The 23,826-nt window shown below is 38.3% G+C and overlaps 1 protein-coding gene across 1 annotated transcript in view; it reads left to right on the top strand.

The window, feature by feature from the left end:
• The first annotated feature begins 450 nt into the window (after positions 1-450).
• Positions 451-23,826, top strand: part of LOC118233547 (serine incorporator 1-like) — a 42,546-nt gene continuing 19,170 nt past the window's right edge. The window contains exons 1-3 of the mRNA XM_035429306.1: positions 451-600; positions 17,646-17,807; positions 18,548-18,741. Coding sequence (XP_035285197.1) covers positions 562-600; positions 17,646-17,807; positions 18,548-18,741 — 395 coding nt within the window. The 5' untranslated portion in view covers positions 451-561. The remainder of the gene's footprint in view (positions 601-17,645; positions 17,808-18,547; positions 18,742-23,826) is intronic.

The raw sequence follows: 23,826 nt of genomic DNA on the forward strand, positions 1-23,826 counted from the left end.
AGTTTGTGGGGACATTCAGCCCCGGTGGTTGACCCTGGCACATCTGACACAGCATTTCAACATTACATTCCCTTTGATGCTTCAAAATTGTCAGATTAAGGTTCCATGCCAATCATCACTGAGTCTTGTTCTCACTATATTATCCAAGAGTGCAAAGATGACCCATTTAAATGCAAATAATAACATAACAAAAATCTAACCCAGAACTATGTACCTGTTCTATGAACCATTATATGAATACAAGGGGTGCATATTTAATGTGTGAGGTGTATACTCAATGTTTAACCTTTTTTTTTTAAGATGACATTTGTACTGTAGAAAGTAATAAATTCGTTTTTTTATTGACATGAATAAACAATGATGGCTGAAGTATTTTAAATATTTTATGCCGCCTAATACTTCAGCACAGGTCAAACGATTAGAAAAACAACGTGACGGTTCTCCGTCAACAGGAAATGCGTCGGAGATGCGTTTCGCTTGGACGGAAGTTCTTCTAAAATTGTAAACAACGGGACCGAGAGCAGCCAGTTTCCTCGGGAGGACTGGAAGCAAGACGTATTCATGGGTGCTGTTCTTGGCTTATGTTCGATGGCCAGTTGGGTAAGATTCTGTCATTCATATTTTGTTAATTAAATCTTATTTAAATTATTAAATAAATTTAAGCCGAAGCAACATATGGCATTTCTGCTGGTTACAGAGGATCAAATGCAGGTGCCTTGCGTGCATGCAATGTCAATGTTGTCTGACCTGCTTTTTCTCGGTTTTTCGTATGGAGGACTTCTGTCAGCTGGAAAACAGCTAAGCAGCTACTGTAGCTTGCAATACAACTTAGTTAGTATGCCGACTGCTAAGATAACATTTATAAAATACAAATACAAAAATGCCAAGCACCGAATTACAACTGACTGGATCGTGGACAGCTGAAGTGAAGCTGAATCTGAAAATGCAATACGTGGCTAGCATGCTGATGTTAGCTAGCTCAGACTACATGTTTCTGAACGAATTTAATTAGCAGTAAAACGAGAGCGAGGCACCTGCGTTATGGTACACACTAGTGTTGCTAGCAGGCGACATAGGTTTTTGCTGCTGCTTACTTGGCAAGTGTTGTCCTGTAAACATGACATCCGACACTAGTCTTTCGCTACTTGCCATGAAATTGCGAAATGTGGGTCATCTGATGTTTTTAGTTATCGCTTGCTAGCAAGCTACTATACTATCCATGAAGCTGCTGTAGCCTACAATGTTAAGGCTGATGGGATTTATTAGTTATTGGTAGCTACATAAGTAGCTTTAATTGTATTTTTAATCAAAATGCTATTTTGATCTATTTGTAATGGAGATTTTAGTTTTTCTGAATAGGTTTAGATTTGTCTCCTGGCAGGAGCAGCTGGCTTCTTAATTGTCTATGTAAAGTCAGAGGCTTAAGCTCTCATGTAATAACATAATTACAAATATCCTAACACGCTACGAATACGTGTGTGGCATTTGGGTCAGCGGTGAACCGGATTGGTCTCGGGTGCCGGCAGGTGGAGAAAACACACATCTGGGTTGCGTTAACTAATCACCCCAGGTCCTTAAATGTGTGTTCCTATATCATATAAACATCAAAACTAATAATGTCGCAGTTGTCCCTGAACACGGTATACGTTATCTCATAAAAAAACACGATTTCAACGTACAAAAATGGCAAGTTACTCACACATACAAGACATACACCGTCTATAACTCATTAATTCAGACTGCCAAAATCCAGGCCTGCCATTAAAAGTATTGATATCAAAATGACGCCAAGTTACGGTACTACAAACAATATAGGCTATCTTGCCTCACCGAAATTTAATAGCATGTATTCCAAAGCAATGCTACCCAATATTTCCTCTATTTACTCTATTTTTTCAAGTCACTTGGCCCTGTGTGTATAATCATGCAGTACATGGACAGGCCAAACATATGTGTGGATGGCTTTCTCACAGTCAAGATTGATAGGCGTCTATATGTCCAATTTGTATTGGTATGTATGTATTTTGCTGCCCAGCCTTTCTGTTGCGTGAATGATTGTATGTTTCTTGGTATAAATATCTGTACTTAAATGTGAATGTAATATGCTGCGAGGGAAATGTCCCCATGGGGATAAAGAAGTTGTCTATGTATGTATGTACAATATGTATTTTATATGCAGTATTTATTGTACATAGCAAATATACAATCACTTGTACATTTACTCAAATTCAGTTCAGAAGAAAGTATAAACATATGTTTTTTGGAGAAATATGCTTCCTCTAGTTACTCAACAGCAGTTTTCTACATGAATTTCAATGTGTTCCATGAGGCAATTCGAAATATTTGACACTTTGATCTGACACAAAGTTTGCATGACATTGTAAAATGGTAAGATTACAAAATACAGGGCCAAGTGACTTGAAAGAATTGAGGAAATATTGGGTAGCATTGCTTTGGAATACATCCTATTTAATTTCGGTGAGGCAAGATAGCCTATATTGTTTGTAGTACCGTAACTTGGCGTCATTTGCCAGATTTTTGGGTCCGATGCCGATCCCGATTTTGGAGAGTCCTAGCCCACCGATTACCGATGTTTTCACTGATATTTTGTCAAAAAGTGCAACATTTTCAAATCAATTTGAAAAACTTATATTTTATCAAAGTTTCTATATTTGAGAACATTTAACTTATAAGCAAACAAATAAATAAAAATAAACACACAAAGAACTTTTTGATAGATAAAAAAATGTAAAAGATGATATTAAATTAAATATATATATTAACACCATCTTCAAGTGGTGTGAATTCAAAATAACTCCACACTTTTACTCCTTTCTTTTCCAGCCATCTATAAGCAAATTAATTTTAAAAAATCAGTTTTCCAGTTTCAAACATGTATTTTTATTAATAATAATAATAATAATAATAATAATAATAATAATAATAATAATAACAATAATAATATAATAATAATAATAATAATAATAATATTATTGTTGTTGTTGTTGTTTTTAGTTTGTTATTATTATTTCTTAGTATCTATTCTCAGTAAATTAATTATATTTTCTTATTTTATTCCTAATGCTAATGAGTGAATCAAGTGTAACGTTAGATGAAATTAAATTGACTGGATGAAATACGTGAAAAAACTACAATGCGCTTTGTGCAGGTTACCCAGGCTAACTGTTGGTTGATTCACTTCGCCAACAGCAATCCTTCTCTCATGTTATCACGACAAAGCTAGATAACCTGACTTAAAATGATCCACATTAAAAGTGTTTTATCAGGGTTTTTACTGTCTGGTTAGCTTGCTACGATGACGCGTGACTAGATGACACTCGCTTGCAATAACGCGTTGGCTTATAGTAGCTAATATCATTATCTCAGATAAAAAAACAAATGTGATGCATTCAATCACCATTTTATTTTGGCTGGTTATTTATTTGAGAATACAGCGATGTCCTCTGGAAATGTAGATCCTACGTTGCTCATGCCACTGCCACTTCATAAAGGCTTGCTAGCCAGCTAGCTTGCTAAAGTGAGCCAAATATGTTAGCTAGCTCGCTTGCTTGATAATGAGGATTGATAAACATAGTGGTCGTATAAACGCATTTAATTAAAAACTTTCACTAAATATACATACTTTATTGCGGCAATCGAATCTGTGCAGACAATTCTTGCAGTGGAGATAACTGGATGAGGCACGAGTGACAAATGTCTTATTACAGAGTAGCGCGTCAGCTGCTGCAGTTCACACTTGTATTAGAGCTCCCTCTACTGGATAATTCTAGTAAACAGCAATTACAACGTTCGAACAGACAAGTACAGGTAAATAATCTCTGTTTTTTTGTTTATTATACTTATTTAAAAATCGGGACACATCGGCTGCATAACTGCCAATCCCGATGTCGTCAAAAAAGTCAAATAATGGCCGATATATCGGCCAAACCGATATATCGGTCGGGCTCTACTTTTAATGGCAGGCCTGGATTTTGGCAGTCTGAATGAATGAGTTATAGATGGTGTATGTCTTGTATGTGTGAGTAACTTGGCATTTTTGTACGTTGAAAACGTGTTTTTTATGAGATATCATTTCTTTTTGCAAAGCGTTTTATTATGAGAGTGAGAAATGCGAAGTGACCCTGTAAGAAACGGTTGTGGATTATGGCTATCCTTGTGTGACAGTCTGATGAGCGTGTACCGTTTAGCAGTTTTGGTTTGCTATATGTAAACAGTGGCTGTGACAAAGGGTGCGGTGGCGTAAGTGTAAACGCATCAGAAACCTAGGTGAAATATGGCCAGTGTATGTACTCACGGATTTGACGGCCATCCGACGAGCCTTGATTGACAAAAGAATCAGCAAGCCCGTAGAATTGGAGCTGCCTAGGTCGCAACTTGTGTACCCTTCTGTCCTGCTCCGTTATCTGTTATTTTGTGGAGATGCACTTTTAGTGTTTGTAAAGTTTATAAGGCATTTTGATAGGCTTATCTGCAGGTAGGAATCCTCTTCGCTGTTTTGCTAAGCTAGAACCGGAAAACTTGATTGTGGAGAATAGGAGCAGACTCATATGTCCCAGCAGGTTTTGCATATGAGAAAATAACAACAGTGTGAGATAAATTAGGAGAAATGATGAAATTGCGTAGTTGAAACAATATGTTTTTAGCAGAATGGGCATGTAGGTGAAGGTTGACATGATCACAGACTGTAGTGCGAAGTAAATGAAGTGACCATGAACGAGCTTAGTTTCCTTATCGAACGGTATATATAACAGTCTGTATAAAGCATTAGTCGTTAAAGTGGTGGGTTAAGTAACGTGTGAAATCTATTGCACTGATGCGCTTTTGTCATGTTCAGTATTAGTAGTTATAATTATGAGTGAGTCATGATTTTAAATGTGATGTTTTAATGGGGAGTTGCAGAACGTACATACGTAGTAATTGTTTGTATGTGGCTAGCTAGAGAACAGGGCGAGGTAACATGAATGTAGAAACGTGGCGTTTGCTGATAAGAAGGTTTTGTACGGTAGCCAAGTGAAGGAATATAGTTAGTAGAAATGGCACAGTGGTGAACTGGTGTAACTTTTTAATAAAAGGAATACATTTGCCGTCATGAAATGCATATGGGTGGCCGTGAGTGAGTTTTGGTAAAGCAAATATAAGCGTAAGAAAACGTTAGTGTAAAAGAGGAAATTATCTGCCTGAGGGCGAGGCGGGATTCAATCCTTCAACATGAGGTTTACCAGTCTGTGACTTTGTTAGTGCAGCACCATGACATAGCTATGCAATGCGTAAAATATCATTAGCAAACCTGTCCGTGGTTTTAAAGAAGGACACAGACCAGTAAGCACAGAAGAGCTCCCATTGAATCCATATGGCTTTGCTATATTGTAGCCGGTTAATAACTGAACGTGCAAGTACGTCATAATGCAGTGTATACATTCTTTGAATGGCGGGTAGATATGGTGCAAAAGCAATAATTGAGAAGTAGTAGACAATTATTAGTGAGGGCAAAAGCAGGTTAAAGAAACGTGTTCCTAGCTGGGTTTGGACCTTGGACCCCATGTTCCCAAGACTGTAACCTTGCCCACTAGGCCACAGGCAGACTAGCTGTTTAAACTGGAAATGTACCAGAGTAAAAAGGTATGGGTATTTTGCATGTGTATGCAAGTTTTTGATTGGGTCGTGTAGGTGAAGATTTGGCTGGTGTCGGTAAAATGTCCAATGGGGAGACATGTCGTTAGTGGGATAGGCGGCAGGAAAAATAAGAATGAGAAGAAGAAGAAGAAGAAGAAGGAGAAAACGCAAAATCCCCTTAGTTTGGGGCTTTATTGTGTGGACATGTGAAGTTGTTTATGAATTCTGTCTGTTGAAATGGGGTGAGGATGTACAGAATTTTATGTTTTTAAGGGCTGAGTGTCTGTGGCTGTTGTGGTTATTTCTGTGGGGATCCCTGAAAAGTGCCAAACTCTCGGTGCTGTATAGGTATGGGGCATGCCCCCACCAAGGCGTAACTTGGCGGGATGGCATACCTGCCATCCCAATACTTTAACCTTTGAAGGCATTCTATGCAGGATTTTTTAGCCGTGCTGTGGTCCAGTTTACAATCTAAGAAGTTTCCTCCTCTGTCTTCAGTCCCGCCCACTCACCCTCAAATTCAAAACTCCTGGTAAATTCTCCCATCAATTAGGCCTACTCAGACCATACATTACATTGTATGGTAGCAACCATGAACCAGACATGTTAAAATAATTTGAAAACCAGACATTCTGGTCAAAAAACGGGACGTCTGGATAGCTAGAGGAAATGTTACTTGCAGGTCCAACATAAAACAAGCCAATTCCACGTCTCCCTTGGTGAACTTCAGTTGGAAAAGTAATTGCAAGGTTAGCTCTAGTTCTTGAACGAGCTCTGTCTTTTTTCCTTCGCTGTATCTGGGCCATTACAACAGCTAGCTAGCAACAAACACTTCACTGCTCTGTGGCCATACCCACCCCACCCCACACAGAAAAGAGCAACCAGAAATGCCACAAATACATTTTAGAATAACAAATACAGGTAAATGTGTACAAATTCAGTGAATGCATAAATCCAGAGATTGCCAGTGCATCATAGATATGCCTTAGCATGGATATTTTATAATATTTCTGAATAAAGATTCTGCATAGTAGGCTATGTCTTAAACTACATTTTCAACATTAAGTCATATATTGAAAGAGGGGCATTTTGGGGAGGCCCCCATGAGAATTCTTTTGTGAAAATCATGTCTAAAATAAACCCAAAAAGTTGATAAAAATGAGAAAACGTTTTGAAGCTGAATGATGCAATTTGTGCCAAAATCACTCTTTAATCTCTTTTAAAACTCCTATGTGTGAAAGTAAGATCATTTGCTTTTGTTTTGTTACGCAGCGGAGACTTCCACCTCAAATATGTTGAATTGACTGACTATAAAACCAGGATTGTCCTTGAAATCCATGCCTACATTTCGCTACATTTTGGCTTTTTCGTCACCAGCAGTAGTATGTACTAAAAACCCAAACAGAACGCTGAGAAGCGCTGCACTGGAGTGTAATACTTCAGAAACATGCCTCCAAAAACATTATCATTGCCATACTTCATTCTATTGAGGAAGATGATGGTTCAGGAGTTGAACTTATAAGTGCACTTTCTGGGGATGAGGAATTTTACTTCCATGCAATGGATTGAATTGAGGATGATGTGAATCCAACATAAATACGACTATTATAATATTAGGGAGGTCAAATGTTCTGCCCACAGTGTAGGCTAATCACAATGGGCATTCCACATACAAACGTAAAACAAAATTGGCATCTGGGCTCACTTTTACTGGTCATTTAACAAGGAAATAAACCAAATTAGGTAGCCTAGATAAAGCTATAAAAATCGTTTAAAGTGCTCTGACAATTCAGTGTGTTACTTTTTTTTACTTTAGAAGTCAGAAATTATTATGCTAATTTGACCCTCTTTACAAGCATTTGTGCCTGCACTTAATGCTTCACCAAAATCAAGGAGTCAGTTTAAAAAATGTAACTACATTGAAGGCATTATTACACATTTTTCACATGAAAAACTCATTGTGAAATGTTATAGATGTTAATTGGTTATTATTTATTCATACAGTCATATTTTTATGTTCTCAAAATGCTGCGGCTGCCAGCATCCTGAGGAATTCTACATCCATTTCAGACGCAAAATGGCACCAAAAAACGGCACTCGCCATCTTATTCAAAATAACCCGTCTTGACATGGTCCCTATTGTTTAATTCTGATTTTTACAAGTTATGCCGGGAAAGAGCCCCCATAACATGATTTCTGACATGGCCAGACAGCTAAACCTAGTTTGAACAACAATGTTTTTACATGTATATCTTTGCCAAGATCTTGTGTACAGTATGGTATAAAGCATTTTTAGTTTTAGAAATGGGTGTTTTTTAAAATTGCGGTGGAAAGGAGACGTGTCGCCTTCTGCATTCCAAATCCTCAGCTGCTAGAGTAGTATGCAGCAGCCAGCTAACCTGCTGCCAGTGAACATGTTTTGAACAATGAGATTTTGACATGTGTATCTTCGCCAAGATCTTATCTACAGTGTTGTATGAAGCATTTCATTTATTTTTATTTTTTTTATCATCTGGTTATATCATGTATATCATGCTAGCTAAATGAATATAACCAGAAATAATCTAATAGTCCTTAAAAGGCACTCTAATTTAAGTGAACCTAACGCTTGTCAAATATTTGCATTGTCTTGCCTGTAAGCCAGCGGCGCAAACTGTAGGTCTCGAGTTATCCATGGGTTTACGGGGCGTGGAAAGGGGAGTGGTTACTGTACTCGTGATGCACCAAGTTGACAACTTTCTCAACCGGTTGAAAATAGGACGATAAATTTAAAACGAATATTTCTCCAAAAATACAGAACGGACATATTTGATACTTTACTCATTGTGTTTCTTCAATGCCTCTTGTGCAAATAGCACATAAAACCGAGAAAGTGTGAAAATCACCATGGTACTCCTTTAAGCCATTTTGTTACAACTTTGGATTAGGATCACTGTCCTGCTAGAAGACCCAATTGCGACCAAGTTTTAACTTTTTAGCTGATGCCTTGAGGTGTTGCTTCAGTATTTCTAGATAATCCGCTTTCCTCATGATGCCATCTATTTTCTGGAGTGCACTGGTCCCTTTTCCAGCAAAACACCCCACAACATGATGCTGCCACCCCCATGCTTCACAGTTTGGATGGTGTTCTTCGGATTAAAAGCCTCACCCTTTTTCCTCTATACATAGTGCTGATCCTTATGGCCAAACAGTTCCATTTTTGTTTCATCTGACCAGAGAACACTCCTCCAAAAGGCTAGGTCTTCGTTCTGGTGATCACCTGCAAACTTCATTCAGGATTTTTATTGCCGGTCTTGGAGTAGGAGCTTTTTCCTTGCGTGACAGCCTTTCAGGCCAACGTGATGTAAGATTTCCTTAACCCTCTGGGGTTGAGAGCTCCGCCGGCGGAGCTCGGCAAGATTAAATTAACTTTCGTTTCTATTTGGATGATTAACTTCACAAGTTGTTATACATCCAGAGGATCATCAGACCCTACACACCAGCCAGACCTCTCCGTTCTGCCACCTCTGGACGCTTGGCACCTCCCCCTCTTCGTGTCTGTACTTCCCGCTCCCGTCTGCTGTCTGTCCTGGCCCCTCGCTGGTGGAATGACCTCCCCGTGGCGGTCAGAACAGCAGAGAATCTGACTACCTTCAAACGCAGACTAAAGACTCATCTCTTCAGGCTGCACCTCTCCCCACCCCTCCCTAGCCTATAGTTTAGCTCAATGTACCTAGTTAGGTTAATACGATCACATTAGTTTTTATTTGGCAGGATTGTTGTTGTCTGATTCTGATTAGGCAAATGTGATTTCAGTGCTAGTTTGTACTTGGCAGGATTGTTTGTTTGTTTGCTGCACAGGTTACTCTACAGGGTTGGAGTCCTGATCTATGTGTTCACTTCTGGCACTACGATCTTTACTTCACTCTAGTGTGTTTCTTTTGCACCTCTGCACCTTGAACTAATGCACTTCTTGTACGTCTCTCTGGATAAGAGCGTCTGCTAAATGCCTGTAATGTAATGTAATGTTATCATACAGACGCAACAAAAACATTGACAGAAACCTTAGAATCGCGACTTTCCAATGCGCCCATTGACAAATGATATGAATTGTTTTAAAAGTTCTAAATTTGATTAATTAAACCATGTATGCTTCGTTAATCCTTACTCATTACTATGTGAATTTCGCTCATCAGGAAGTCCGCCCAAATCGCATTCACATGTTAACGACATTATAACTACTCTCCATAGAAGGAGAGTACGGGAGGGGCGATGCGAGATCCATGTGAGAAATGCCAAGCCTGCGAAAGCAGGATAGAATGTCAAAGTGTAGCCTAATTCACTTCTTTTGTGGTAAACATTTCATTTCATTTTGGAAAATGGTCCGTCCGGAAGCCGACATTGATGAAGAGCGGTGTCATTTCGAACAGCGAACTGATCCAGCTGAGGATCAACTTCATGAGTAAGTATATTTCTTATGATCATATTGGTAAATATGTGTACTGGATTGCAATCTCTGTGTTTGTGCGAATATCCAGCAATATGCGCGTTTGTAAATTCCCACACTACGAACGATTCAAACTATTGCATCTCAGAATTATAGGCTAGGCTCTCTGCGTCTGGTTGTGTGTTAGAAGTAGCAGGTAGACTGTATTTTTTTCGATTGGTAATAAATAGCCCATGCCTGGCGTGTAGTGGCGTGGCTAGGATTCTAAAACTGATGTCCTCGCACAATCGATATTAGCATACTGTAAGTAAATTCGGGAAATAGCAGTATAATAACCACTTAGCTAAACAGAACTAGCCTACTTCAGATTGAGGCATTGTTATTGATGAGTTGCGTGTAGTTGAACTGGAATATCAATGTTTATTTAGTTTAGCTAATGTTGTTTTGTTGATAGCTTGCATTATTTGTAAATGTGTGCTGTATTACATTCTCTGTGTGTTTGTAGGAATATTCACTAATATGCGCGCTTGTAAATTCCCACACTACGAACGATTCTAACCATTGCTTCTCAAAATTATAGGCTACCTCTCTGCGTCTGGTTGTGTTTGTTTGGTTCTTTGTTTGTATATGATGTAACCATGTCACATTTCCTAAGTTTTGTTTTCATTAGTTAGTGGTTTGCCCCTTTTTTGTAAAGCACATTTCATTTTCACCTGTTGAATGAAATGTGCTATATAAATAAAGTTTGATTTGATGTCACATTTCCTAACAATTTTGTTTTTATCATATTTACAGAGATGCTGATCAGGAAACACGGCCTAGTTCACCACTAGCTAAGAGGCCACGCAAGCGTTGCAAGAGTACACCAGTCTCATCTCATCTTCCATGCGTATTGTTTGCTTCAATAAATGTTCTGAAAATCAAAAGATGTCTTTGTTTCTGCCTTCTAAATGGCTCACTGAGTCTTTGTCTTAGTGGTGGGGAGGCATGCGGCCAGGTATGAATAGCCTACTTAGCTAGCAGGTCGTCCTACCCAATGCATATTCATTACAGAAAGGCCATTTGCCCTCCCATTCTCACCTGGTGTTGAAAAATAGTAGTCACAACACTAACCTTTAGCAATTTATTTTATATTTCTCATTGGATTTGCTAAAATATTTTGTCATCTTTTGATACCCAAGACCTTGATGAACACATTTCAGTGACCAAAAATCTTAGTCACAATTGTTTAGTGTGTTTTATTACAACATTCCTGTGCATGTTCAAAACTACTGTTTACAGTTTGTGTGATTTTTGAGCAATTTGAAATCCACATATGATTATGACGTACTTACTGCTGCCATATTGTAGCTGAGTTTGTGCTGAAAACAGAGATATGAAACACTTTGGAATCACTGTATATAAAGTTGATGAAATTTACACAAATGTGACGGGTGCTGGAGAAACGGTCCGCAAGTCGCAAATCTTGAAATCGCGCTAGGAGGCAAAAACGGTTTTTTAATTTTTTTTTTACTGTTTTCCTTTTTTTCATATTACGAAAGTTAAAGTGTTGAAGAAGTCACTCAATAGAATAAACAGCATTTTTAGGGTCACTAAATACTTATAATTTGTCAGCAAAGTCGGCTTGTTTTAGTGATTCTTACAGCCGGGTTTTGGAGGCGTGAAGGGGTTGCAGTTTAATTAGCATGTTTGATGTTGTTGGCTATTGTCACTTTGTTTCAGTCAAGCCACCGTCCATAAATAAAGCCGTGTGGTAGTAGCCTATGTTTGTTTACTCTGTGAGGTTGCTACAATGGCGGATGCTCAATCAGTAGGTGAGAGTATAAGCTTTCTATCGATGTATAACATGTCTAATTTTGCTTTTGGAATAGCGTTTTATAGGTTAGCGTAACCGAACATTTTCTTACCATGGCATTCGCTCTATATATGGTAGCATTAAAAGACGTTGCACCTAACGAAACATTGTCAACGATTTTTCGTAATTCCTTGGAAAATACCATTATTATTGAGGACTTCTAGGCATAGCTAAGCCATATGTTTGCTGATAGACCTATCTGACATCGTTTTCTGGAGCAAAACAGAAGCGGATAGAACTGTCATTGATTTACTGTCTGTGTCTCCATCTACTGAACATAGATAAGATTTCATCATTGCTATGTAAGTATTACTGCTCAAAATATTTAGGTTATATACATTATTTTAGAAATTGAGTGTCTTTAAATAGGTTAGTGGTATTATGTAATGTTGAAATTATATCTATGTTTCATCTTAAACCTTCATAAGGGGCTCATATGCTTTACAATGGACAAAAAGCATTATATTCCTTTTTGGAGAGATTTGGATTTGTTTCTGGACCCTTAGCTATTTTAGACCAGTGTTAATAATTTAGACATTTTGGGTAGATTTGGAGATGCTGGGTACACTGCTTAGTTTTTGCTTCATAGATCTTTAGTAGTTCTACATATCCACCCTTAGATTTTATGAACTTGTGATCAAGTTTTTGATCCAGGACATGTATACTTTAACCCGCAATCTCACTATTTCATTGCGAACTAAAAAAGGAGCAAATTCATTTTAGATTTTTTGCCTTGACCATTGCATTTGTGGCACTTTATTTCTTACAAAATTATGAATATAAAGTAATCTAAGCTAGTATTATAAATGGTACAAATGTATTGCTTCATTTAAGACATTTTTCTAGTCTCTGTGGTGTTCACATCTGGAGTTATAAAGCTTTAAATATGGTAATCCCTAAATGGACAAGGATTTACAGGTACTCTAGCGGCAGAGTGGTTGGGGTGGAGTTAACTAGCTATTGTTCCCACCCATTATCTCCCTGTGAGAAGTGTGAAAAGTTCAAGATCTTTCAAGGGGATTTTCTCTGCTACTTGATTTTAGGAGTACCAACATTCAAATAAGCATATCTTCTTCAACTATTTTCAGATTTCAATGTATGACACATCATTTGAAAGTTTATAATCTGCACTTTCATAATCTGTAAAAAACTGAAAAATGACCTTGCCCTACTTGCGGACCTAAACACCAGCACCTGTCACAAATGTCAGAGCATGGCACAATCACCAGTGTGCCTCATTTTACCCTTAGACCCCAGAGGGTTAACGGAGGATGTAGGTAATTTGTTACCTGATGCCTCCAACTCCTTCACCAGTTCCTTTGTTGTTTTCTTGGGGTTCAGTTGAACCTTTTGGACCAAAGTTTGTTCAGCCCTGGGAGTTAATGTGTGCCTCCTTCCTGAACGATGCAGTGTCTGTGTGGTCCCAGGATTTTTATATTTGCATACAATTGTTTGTACAGATGCTTGTGGTACCTTCAGTTGTTTGGAAATTGCTCCTAAGAAGGAACCAAACTTGTGGAGGTCCCCAGTTTTTTTCTGTGGTCTTAGCTGTGTTGCTTGGATTTTCCCATGGTATCAAGGACAAAAAGGCAGTGGCTCTAAAGGTAGGCCCTTAACACTCTGGGGTCTAAGGGTAAAATGAGGCACACCGGTGATTGTGCGATGCTCTGACATTTGTGTAAATTTCATCAACTTTATATACAGTGATTCCAAAGTGTTTCATATTTTTGTTTTCAGCACAAACTCAGCTACAACAATATGGCAGCAGTAAGTAGGTAATAATGTGTGGATTGTAAACTGCTCTAAAAACACACAAACTGTAAACAGTAGTTTTGAACATGCACAGGAATGTTGTAATAAAACCCACTAAACAATAGTGAATAAGACTTTTGGTCACGGAAATGTGTTCTTCAAGGTCTTGGGTATCAAAAGATGACAAAATATTTTAGCAAATCCATTGAGAAATATAAAATAAATTGCTAAAAGTTAGTGTTGTGACTACTATTTTTCAACGCCAGGTGAGAATGGGAGGGCAAATGGCCTTTCTGTAATGAATATGCATTGGGTAGGAATACCTGCCAGCTAAGTAGGCTATTCACACCTGGCCGCATGCCTCCCCGCCACTAAGACAAAGACTCAGTGAGCCATTTGACAGAAACAAAGACAACTTTTGATTTTAGAACATTTATTGAAGTAAACTGCATGGAAGATGAGATGAGACTGGTGTACTCTTGCAACGTCTGCCTGGCCTCTTAGCTAGTGGTGAACTAGGCCGTGTTTCCTGATCAACATCTCTGAAAATATAATAAAAACAAAATTGTTAGGAAATGTGAAATCAAATCAAACTTTATTTATATAGCACATTTCCTTCAACAGGTGAAAATTAAATGTGCTTTACAAAAAAGGGACAAACCACTAACTAATGAAAACAAAATTTATGAAATGTGACATCATATACAAACAAAGAACCAAACAAACACAACCAGACGCAGAGAGGTAGCCTATAATTTTGAGAAGCAATGGTTAGAATCATTCGTAGTGTGGGAACTTACAAACGGGCATATTAGTGAATATTTCTACAAACACACAGATAATGTAATACAGCACATTTACAAATAATGCAAGCTATCAACGAAAAAACATTAGCTTAACCAAATAAACACTAATATTCCAACTAAACTACACGCAACTCATCTAGGTCTGTTTAGCTAAGTGGTTATTTTATTGCTATTTCCCGAACTTACTTAGAGAATGCTAATATCGATTGTGCAAGGACATCAGTTTTAGAATCCTAGCCACGCCACTACACGCCAGGCATGAGCTATTTATTACGAATATGATCGAAAAACATACTGTCTACCTGATACTTCTAACACAACCAGACGCAGAGAGCCTAGACTATAATTTTGAGATACAATAGTTTGAATCGTTGTTCGTGTGAGAATTTACAAACGCGCACATTGCTGGATATTCCTACAAACACACAGATACGTTGCAATACAGTACACATATTTACCAATATGATCATAAGAAATATACTTACGCGTGAAGTTGATCCTCAGCTGGATCAGTTCGCTGTTCGAAATGACACCGCTCTTCATCAGTGTCGACTTCCGGACGGACCATTTTCCAAAATTAAACGAAATGTTCACCTCAAAAGAAGTGAATTAGGCGACACTCTGTGACATTCTATCCCGCTTTGACTTGGCATTTCTCACATGGATCTCGCATCGCCCCTCCTTTAGTCTCCTTCTATGGAGAGTAATTAAAATGTTGTTAACATGTGAATGCGATTTGGGCGGACTTCCTGCTGAGCGAAATTCACATAGTAATGAGTAAAGTTTAGCGAAGCATACATGATCTCATTAATCAAATTTGGAACATTTAAAACAATTTATATTATTTGCCAATGGGCGCATTGGAAAGTCGCGATTCTAAGGTTTCTGTCAATGTTTTTGTTGCGTCTGTATGATAACAGCACATGAAGTTAATCATCCAAATAGAAACGAAAGTTAATTTCATCTTGTCGAGCTCCGCCGGCGGAGCTCTCGACCCCAGAGGGTTAAATACAGCCACAAGTGCCAATTTACTCTCAATTAACTCCTAATTATAACAATTTGCCAATCAGAAGCTTCTAAAAAGGCATTACATCAATTTCTGGAATCTTCCAGACTGTTTAAAGAGACAGTGAACTTGGTGTATGCAAGCCTTTGGCCCACTGGAATTCTGATCTAGTGAATTAAAGCTGAAATAAATCTGTCTGTAATCGATTGTTTTAAAATGACCTCTGATGTGAACAATGTATATGCCATAATTGACTTGCCAAAATAAATGTATGGTAACATGAAATGTGCGGAGTAGTGAAAATATCTTTAGCCTAGGTGTATGTAAACTTTTGGCTTCAACTGAGGCCATTTCACAGTGAAAAAAGAAAACAGTGCAGGACGTGTATTACACCAATGTACAAACTGCTCCTTTATCTGTTTTCATCACTCCATATATATCTTCACTTTTTCACAACCTGTTCTCTCTCCGTCATTTTCGAAGTGATTATTTCAGTAAATGAAATAATTTAAAAATGTGTTTTGTACATACCCCCCCCATTTCAGAACACCGTAATGCTTGGGAGATATTAATGTTACGCAAGTATCTTGTGAGTGTGAGTATCTTCTCTGGTGATGTTCCTTTAGGCCTGTACTACTGTCATCTTCAGCTCCTGCTTGTTTCGGGGGCTAGTTGCCTTAAGCTTTCTTTTTAGCATATGAAACACATGCTCAATCAGATTGGGTGACTGATGCACTGTCCAATGAATTTGGAGTCATTTTCTTGAACTTGAGCAGATGGTTCTGTGCACCTCAGAATTTCTTCTGCTGCTGCTATCAGCAGGTACATCATCAATATAGACAAGTGAGCCAGTACCTGTTGGAGACATACATACCCAAACCATAACATCCCCCACCACCATGTTTCAAAGTTGAGGTGGTATGCTGTGGATCATGGGCAGCTCCTTTTAGCGTCTGCACTTTACTCTTGCCATCACTCTCCTACTGTGTCTTGGTAATGTCTGTCCACAAGACCTTTTTGCAGAAAAGCCTTGAATCAAGACTAGATACTGAAAGCCCTCTTATACCTGCAGTAAGGAAGCAATTGAACACACCTGACTAATCAGAAACACTTTTGAAGCAATTTGTCCCCAACGTTATGGTCCTCAAATGGGGGTGCTACGTATAAAACATGCTTTCTACATGCTGAAATCAAAATTTATAAAAGTGCAGTTTTTCTTAAAAGCTGAGAATCTGAATCTTTAACCACATTTGAATTGTTTGTTTCAATCTAAAATTGTTGAGTACAGAGCCACATAAAAAATGTGTTTGTCCCAAACATTATGGCTCTCTCCTCCAGGACATTTGAAATAAAATACTGAAAATGAGTGCAGACTGTCAGCTTTAATTTGAGGGTATTTACATCCATATCCAGTGATCCATACAGGAATTACAGCCCTTTTTACAAAGAGCCCCCCCCCCCCCCCCCCCCCATTTTAGGGAAGGAAAAGTAATGGGAAATTTGGCTGCTCAACTGTTACTTGGCTAGATGTGTGTCTTTGCATCATTATCTCATGCACAAGAAAGCTAACCAGAGTTCTTAGTGTGGAATTTCCATTTGGTGCTTGTTGCTGTTTTCTCTCAATATGTGGACAAAATCAGTGTCAGTACCAGTAAAGCATAAAAGGGTAAGAAATCTGAATTTTTATTTATCAGAATCTGCATATTTCCAAATTCATTCTACTGCTGCCATCCTCTGCAGTTTTATTCCTTGGCCAACCTGTACAATATTTATTTCTCAGTCCACAAGTTGTTTATTTCGTGACTTTTCATGCCCAGTTTGTTTGCTATCCTTCTTTATGAATTCCTCTGTTCTCTCAGCTTACAGATTCATTGTTTTTCAGCCATAGTTAGTTTTGGTCTTAATGATGGTGTATACCTTTTGACTGCAAATGCAATCTCCACAGATGAAAACAAAGGCTAAAACCAAGACTAGACACCCACTGCTCTTTTATGTGTGAAAAATCCAAAACCAAACACCTGAGCAACATTAAATACCTATCAGTCATCCGTTACCTTAATTCTGCACAGCTGAAAATCGGAGGACTCAAAGCAAAAGCAATGAAAGGAAAAGCAAGAAATGTATGATTTGCCTGAGTTAATCATAGACTGGTTGTCTTCCCCACAGGTCCCCTGCCTGTGCGGCAGCGCCCCCTGCCTGCTGTGCAGATGCTGCCCCAGTGGGAACAACTCCACAGTGACTCGGCTGGTCTACGCTCTCTTCATGCTGCTGGGTGTTGCAGTTGCCTGCCTCATGCTCCTGCCAGGCATGGAAGGACAGCTGATGAAGGTATGTTTTTGGGTTGTGTTGTGTTTTTTTCTCGTACATGTTTTACACAGCTTTTGTTTTTTTTTGTTGTTGCATTTTTCCATAATAACCTGAATTACTGTGTGTAAATGGATAAGTGCCTTGCTCAATGGTACCGTGGAAATGTCCTACTTTTGAATTGAACCTGAAATCAAACATGCAACCTTTAGGTTACAAGCGAGGTCCCTAACCATTTTTGTACACTACTGCCCCATCGTCATTCACTCTCTATTACCCTAACTAAAAGGACAGCTAAAAAGCTGAATATATGCCTTTTCAAATACATTTCATGTAGAATATCTTTGGTGTGCAGATAAGACCAAGACCCAAAATTCAAAAACTACAGTACAACTGCCTATGCTGTATGTCTGGCTTTACCAAATCTGACCTTTCACAGCTTGGCATTTGTACTTGTATAATTTTAGAGTGGTATGTGAGGACCTTAGTATTGCTAAGAATATGTAATACCTTGTCAAACAAAAAAGCATATTGTTAGACCACTGTGATAATGTGTATGGTTAAAGCTGGACTTAAGGATCCTCCATAAGGATGCCAGCACTACATTTTTGTGTTTAAACTCAATTGCCTAATAAATTAAACAAATAACCCACAAACACTTGTTCAAAATAGTGATGTGTATTCTCAATCAGGCTTCATAGCCAAGAATTCTCATGCTGAATACATTAAAATTCATTATTCTGTTTTCCTGTTTATCGTGGCAGATTCCTGGCTTTTGTGATGGTGGGATGGGGACATCCATCCCAGGGATGCAGGGCCATGTGAACTGTAATGTGCTCGTAGGGTACAAGGCAGTGTACCGCGTGTGCTTCGGCATGGCCATGTTCTTCCTGCTCTTCTCTCTGCTCATGATCAAGGTGAAGAGCAGCCAGGATCCCAGAGCGGCTGTGCATAATGGGTGAGCCAGTGTGGCCAACGGGTATTATGACGTCAAATGGAAGTGCTGTTGCTACAGTTAAAATATGGAGGGATTGTGGATAGGTTACTTGCACAGCAACTTGAAGGCCTTTGCTTGTTTTAGTATATACCATGCTTTAGGTCCAGGCTGAACACAGTCACTTTACTGCTGTGGTTCTGAAACAGGCGGACTGTCTGTTCTCATTCTGCCAAGTGGTTTAATGGAGCTTTACAGTAATGTACATTCAGTGCTTGGATTGGACATCCCATTAATTTTTTTGCACCTCCCAGGATACCTGTACAACTCAGAATTAGCCTTTAGAGTATTTCTTATGGCTAAGTACATACCAGAACTGAATAAGCATTTTTTTTTTTTCAAATAAAAAGTTAAATATCAGCCTCATTTCACAGGATTTTTATTTCTACAATAAAACATTAGACCTTTCACAAGACAGATATTCCTCAGAAAATTGTGTGAAATTGTGTGAAACTGTAGGCCTAGGTTAAAATAAACTGAAATTTTAACCACTTAGCGCAAACCCCCTAGTGGTCGGCACGCCGGCGTGCCTAGATTGTTCAACTCAGACATTTGTTGATCCTGCAACCAAAGTTGAAAACAGAAATACTTTTCATTAGTAGATGATACACGACAACTATTCCGTATACGGAGTTTTGCAGTGCCGCCATTGTCACTCGTCGTTCATTTAACAAGCACAGTTTCATCTGCAACTACACCCCCCACCCATGACATAATGGACAATATTTTCTATTTGGGCATTCATAAAATTATTCTTTCACACCACTTAAAAATCGTATTCCGTCATAGCAACAACATAAACCCAACAATAGCCCTAAGAGATGCCAATACAGCAGTGAAAACGCTGCTCACTGAATAACGAAATGAACAAGACAAAGTTTTCAAAAATGATACCATGTCATTCTACAGTCAATATCTGGGACTAAATATTAAATAAATATACATAAATATACCATTGGTTTTATGCGTAGAGATGTCCTTTTTGAGGCTGAGTGGTCATATACTGTCTTGGTAATCCGTTTGTGAAGTATACCTGCATTTGTGATGCCTGGGTACCTTCCAAAATAGCTGTGCAGTGTGTCATGCGTGGGGGGTTTAGTTACAGATGAGACTACAGGGAGGGGGTGCGCGACAATGGTGGCGCTACGAAACTCCATCTTTGGCATAGTTGTCCTGATTCGTCTACTAATAAAGCTAGAGCACAGAGTTGTGTTTTCAACTCATGATTTGGTTGATTAGGGCAGTGTCTTGGCAAAAGCTTTGTACAGCAGCTTTTTGGGTCTTTTCTTTTTGTCTCTGAACAGTTTATTTTCCTTTGAAAGGATTTTCTGTGGGTCTTTTTGTTTGAATTTGAAAGTTGCATGCAGTTATGAGTGGCTGGCTGAAGCTGTGCATGAAGGTTTTTGGACTTACCGGCCACCTGAGGTGAAAGTTCTGGTTCTGGGTGAGGTTCAGGGCTCTATTTTCCAGAATGAATGTCTCACGACGCCTGGGTGCAGTCAGTGGCGCGGTGTGTGGTGCACTGGGCATAGCTTGTGATTGGTCCCAAAAATACCAACAGAGACCAGCAGTGCACAGCGTAAAGCATGTGGCACACCTGCCAACAGGGCGGAATAATACTGAATATACTATGTGGGTGTGCATTTGTTAAAAGGCAATCAAATGAATGCCATCCAGTCCCTTTAAGAGGTGTGCACATTTTGCGCAGGGCGCGTTGCCAGGTTCCGTAGTCTACGTCTAGAATGGAATACGCAAATAGTGTTATACTACAAATCTCACAAGATATTCTTTTGCAGAAGGTGCAGAGTTGGGCTGTTGCTTTTTTTTTTGAGAAATTAATTTGAACTTGTTCGACTTTTCATCTGTCAGAATTAGAACATTGCCTAAATATTTATTTTGGGTCAGTTTTAATTTCCCATTAAACCTGTAGCTAATTATCTTAAATGGTCTATGCTATAACTAAAAAATGATGACAACAGTATCTTCAAGTTTTATTGAACAAAATAAAACCAGGGGAGATCATACAATGCCAGTGATCCTATTCACAAAAGTAAAATGTTTCTGTGTTACTCACGTGAAAAAGAAAGAAAAAATATAATGCACGAGTCCATCATTCACAACAATGGCATAGCTTAACTGATGACTAATTGGATCAGTGGTGGTTTCGTCACGAATTAAATACATTTATTTTGATTATTTATCTCCTGAATCCAAATCAGCAAATCAGTTTGACTCGTATTACTTACTCATAGGCATTGCTAAGTAACGAAACAGAAAGTCTATCCCTGCGCGGCATGGCTGTCACATCTACATATAGAATGTAAACGCGCATATTTAAGGGTACAGAAGGGGTAAAACCTGGTTTCCACCTCACACGATTAGTAACTGGCCAAAAAATGATAAAAAGTCCACAGAAAATCACATAACTGATCCAATCATCCATACATACCGCTTTTGGCAATAAACAAAAAATAACTGACCTTCATATTTGGTTGCTGGTATAAACCAGAATTTTGTCCCGAGAATATTGCAGATATTTACAATTTATGCAGTTATTTTTCTTTAACTCTGCTATAACTGTTCTGCACTTACTCTGCAGTTGTAACAGAGAAGTACGTTAAAGTTTGTTTAAATTGTACACAAACCGTTTGTGATCACCTCAAACTTAATGTGATTTATTTTGGCAGAAAAGTGCTCTTTGTAGTGTAATTTCACAGCTATTGACACATTGCTTCTAATTCAGTATAAGGTGAAAATTGTTACAATTCTGCCAGTTCTCCCCTATATATTTTCTTGACCACGAGTGGTAATAACATTCTGTGACCAGCATTAATTTGATATAAATTATACATGCCAAATAATATATATTTTTTCTTGGCATGAATGAGATTATTATTTTTCAATGTAGGTCTACTGTATACCAAATTACTTAGTTCTGTCCCATAGCTGACATCCATTTCATCTGCAAAAGAGTAACAGCCTTTTTTAGAGTTACTGTAAAAGAAGTGGCTGTGCCGGAGCTGGAATTAGTTGCTGTGTGTCTACAAAAGGTATAGACACCTAATAATAATCTGTTAACTAGTAGAACAGGACACATTACTTCTGTCCAGCCTGAATTTGTTTAAGAATCGTAATTATTTTCATTAGCTAATGATTTTCGTCAAATTAATTTTTTCCAGAGTCTTCTTTGAGCAATGGATGAAATGGAAAATTTCCCCAATCACCTTTGCTTTGATGCTTGTGATGGAGAGCCCAGGCCACATTCTTAGAAACAATGTAATATTGTATCAAATTCACTGTTTCCCTCTCTAAGGCCATAATCTAAGCACTACATATCTGACAATGTAATGCAATTCAATGGGAGTCATATAGCAAACTCCTCCATGGTGCTAATTCACACTCAGCTGAACGGCTGTCTACATGAAGGCTGTTGCTAAACACAGTGTACTACTGTAACACTTAAACTGCTAGTAAGTGCAAAGTTTGTTTTCGGGAAACGTAACGTTATACTAATTCTCTATTTAAAAAATAGGGGAAAAGGGACAGAAATAAAATTATTTTTCACCATAAGTGGAATATACTGTATTCTGCTTTAACCCTGAAATATGCTTTAAATTTTGAATAATGTGCTTAAATATGCTTTTATGGTGCCCTGCAATGGAATTCAGCTAGATTGACTTATGCAGTTAATCACAAAAAATATAATAATATATTGTTTATTACTGTTAGTAATATGTTTATAGTCTACACGTGGCTATATAATGTGTGTATGGTGATGGCATATTGGTAGTAATATGATGCCAGAACATAGCAATGGCATGTTGTCGTTACCTAGCATGACAATGCTGCAGTAGCAAAACACAACTAGCAGTAAGCTAATGTGAGCCAACTTGAGCCAGTTTGATTAAAATGCAAAATCAAACATATTGAAGCTTGTTAGCTCACAATATAATTAACAATTATACACATTTTAGTTATTTGTTTAGTAGTGTCAATGTGTCTAGTGTTGGGTTTGGCTAACATTTTTCACTGATCTGTGATTTCATCGTGGCCTCTGGTCCATCCTGCTAATGTGCTCCTGTATTTGTACTAAGGATACTGTCCGTGTTCCCCACCTCATTCAAGGACAGTGGATCCTCATAAAAAATGGCCACAGAGATCACAGAGGAGTTGGTCTACTACACTAGCTAGCTCGCAAGCGAATACTGTTTACTGTTGGAACAGCAGCTACCCCAAATCTCTCTTTGACGTAAGTTCAGTCAATGCCCACTTCGTCTACGTCGGAGGTATCTTCAAATTCTAATTACCTGCCTAAGTGAGGAAGGGTAGAGGTGTAGGTCATTATGGCATATACCTGCACCAAGATTGTCACCTTTTGCTGCCTGTATCTCTGTATCTCAGAAATAGCTTTGGCCAGCCACACAGAGAGAATTAATGAAGTTATCCTTTGATCTGTTAAATGAGCTATATGTTTTTTTTTGGCGGTGGAATTCCCCTTTATTTTCTCCCACTTCCAGGAATGTTGTGTTAATTTTCTTGGAAGACCAGACTAAGAATAATCCTGAGAATCGTGATCGCGTATACTGAGGTCCAACCCTAGTGCTGTCTCAGTTAAATATGTCTTATTGAACCCATTGCTTGTAGTACATATAAAAAATAATTGCATATATTTCACTGTAAAATCCATTGCAGAATTTATTTTCTAACTGACAAAGGGTTATGTCACATGAGATAGCGATGGCCTCAATGATTATTATAAACACATAATTGGTGATATCACCATATTGTTCTGATCTCATGGATTTTTGAACGATTTAAGTTCAATTCAATTTATTATATTTCATATCGGAAGAGTAGTTTTTGTCAAGCAATATACTGTGCATATGCAAAAGCAAAACAAGCATGTAAAAGCGGATAATGGTGTCAACCACAAATGTGATTCTAACACCATTTATTTAACAGTAATCTCTTTAACATTGCACATAGATATTTGGAAGAGGAGAGCAGTGGAGTGGTTTTGATTAAATACATTGTTTTTATAATTTGTGC

The sequence above is a fragment of the Anguilla anguilla genome, chromosome 1 (assembly GCF_013347855.1).
Source record: "Anguilla anguilla isolate fAngAng1 chromosome 1, fAngAng1.pri, whole genome shotgun sequence".
NCBI lineage: Eukaryota > Metazoa > Chordata > Actinopteri > Anguilliformes > Anguillidae > Anguilla > Anguilla anguilla.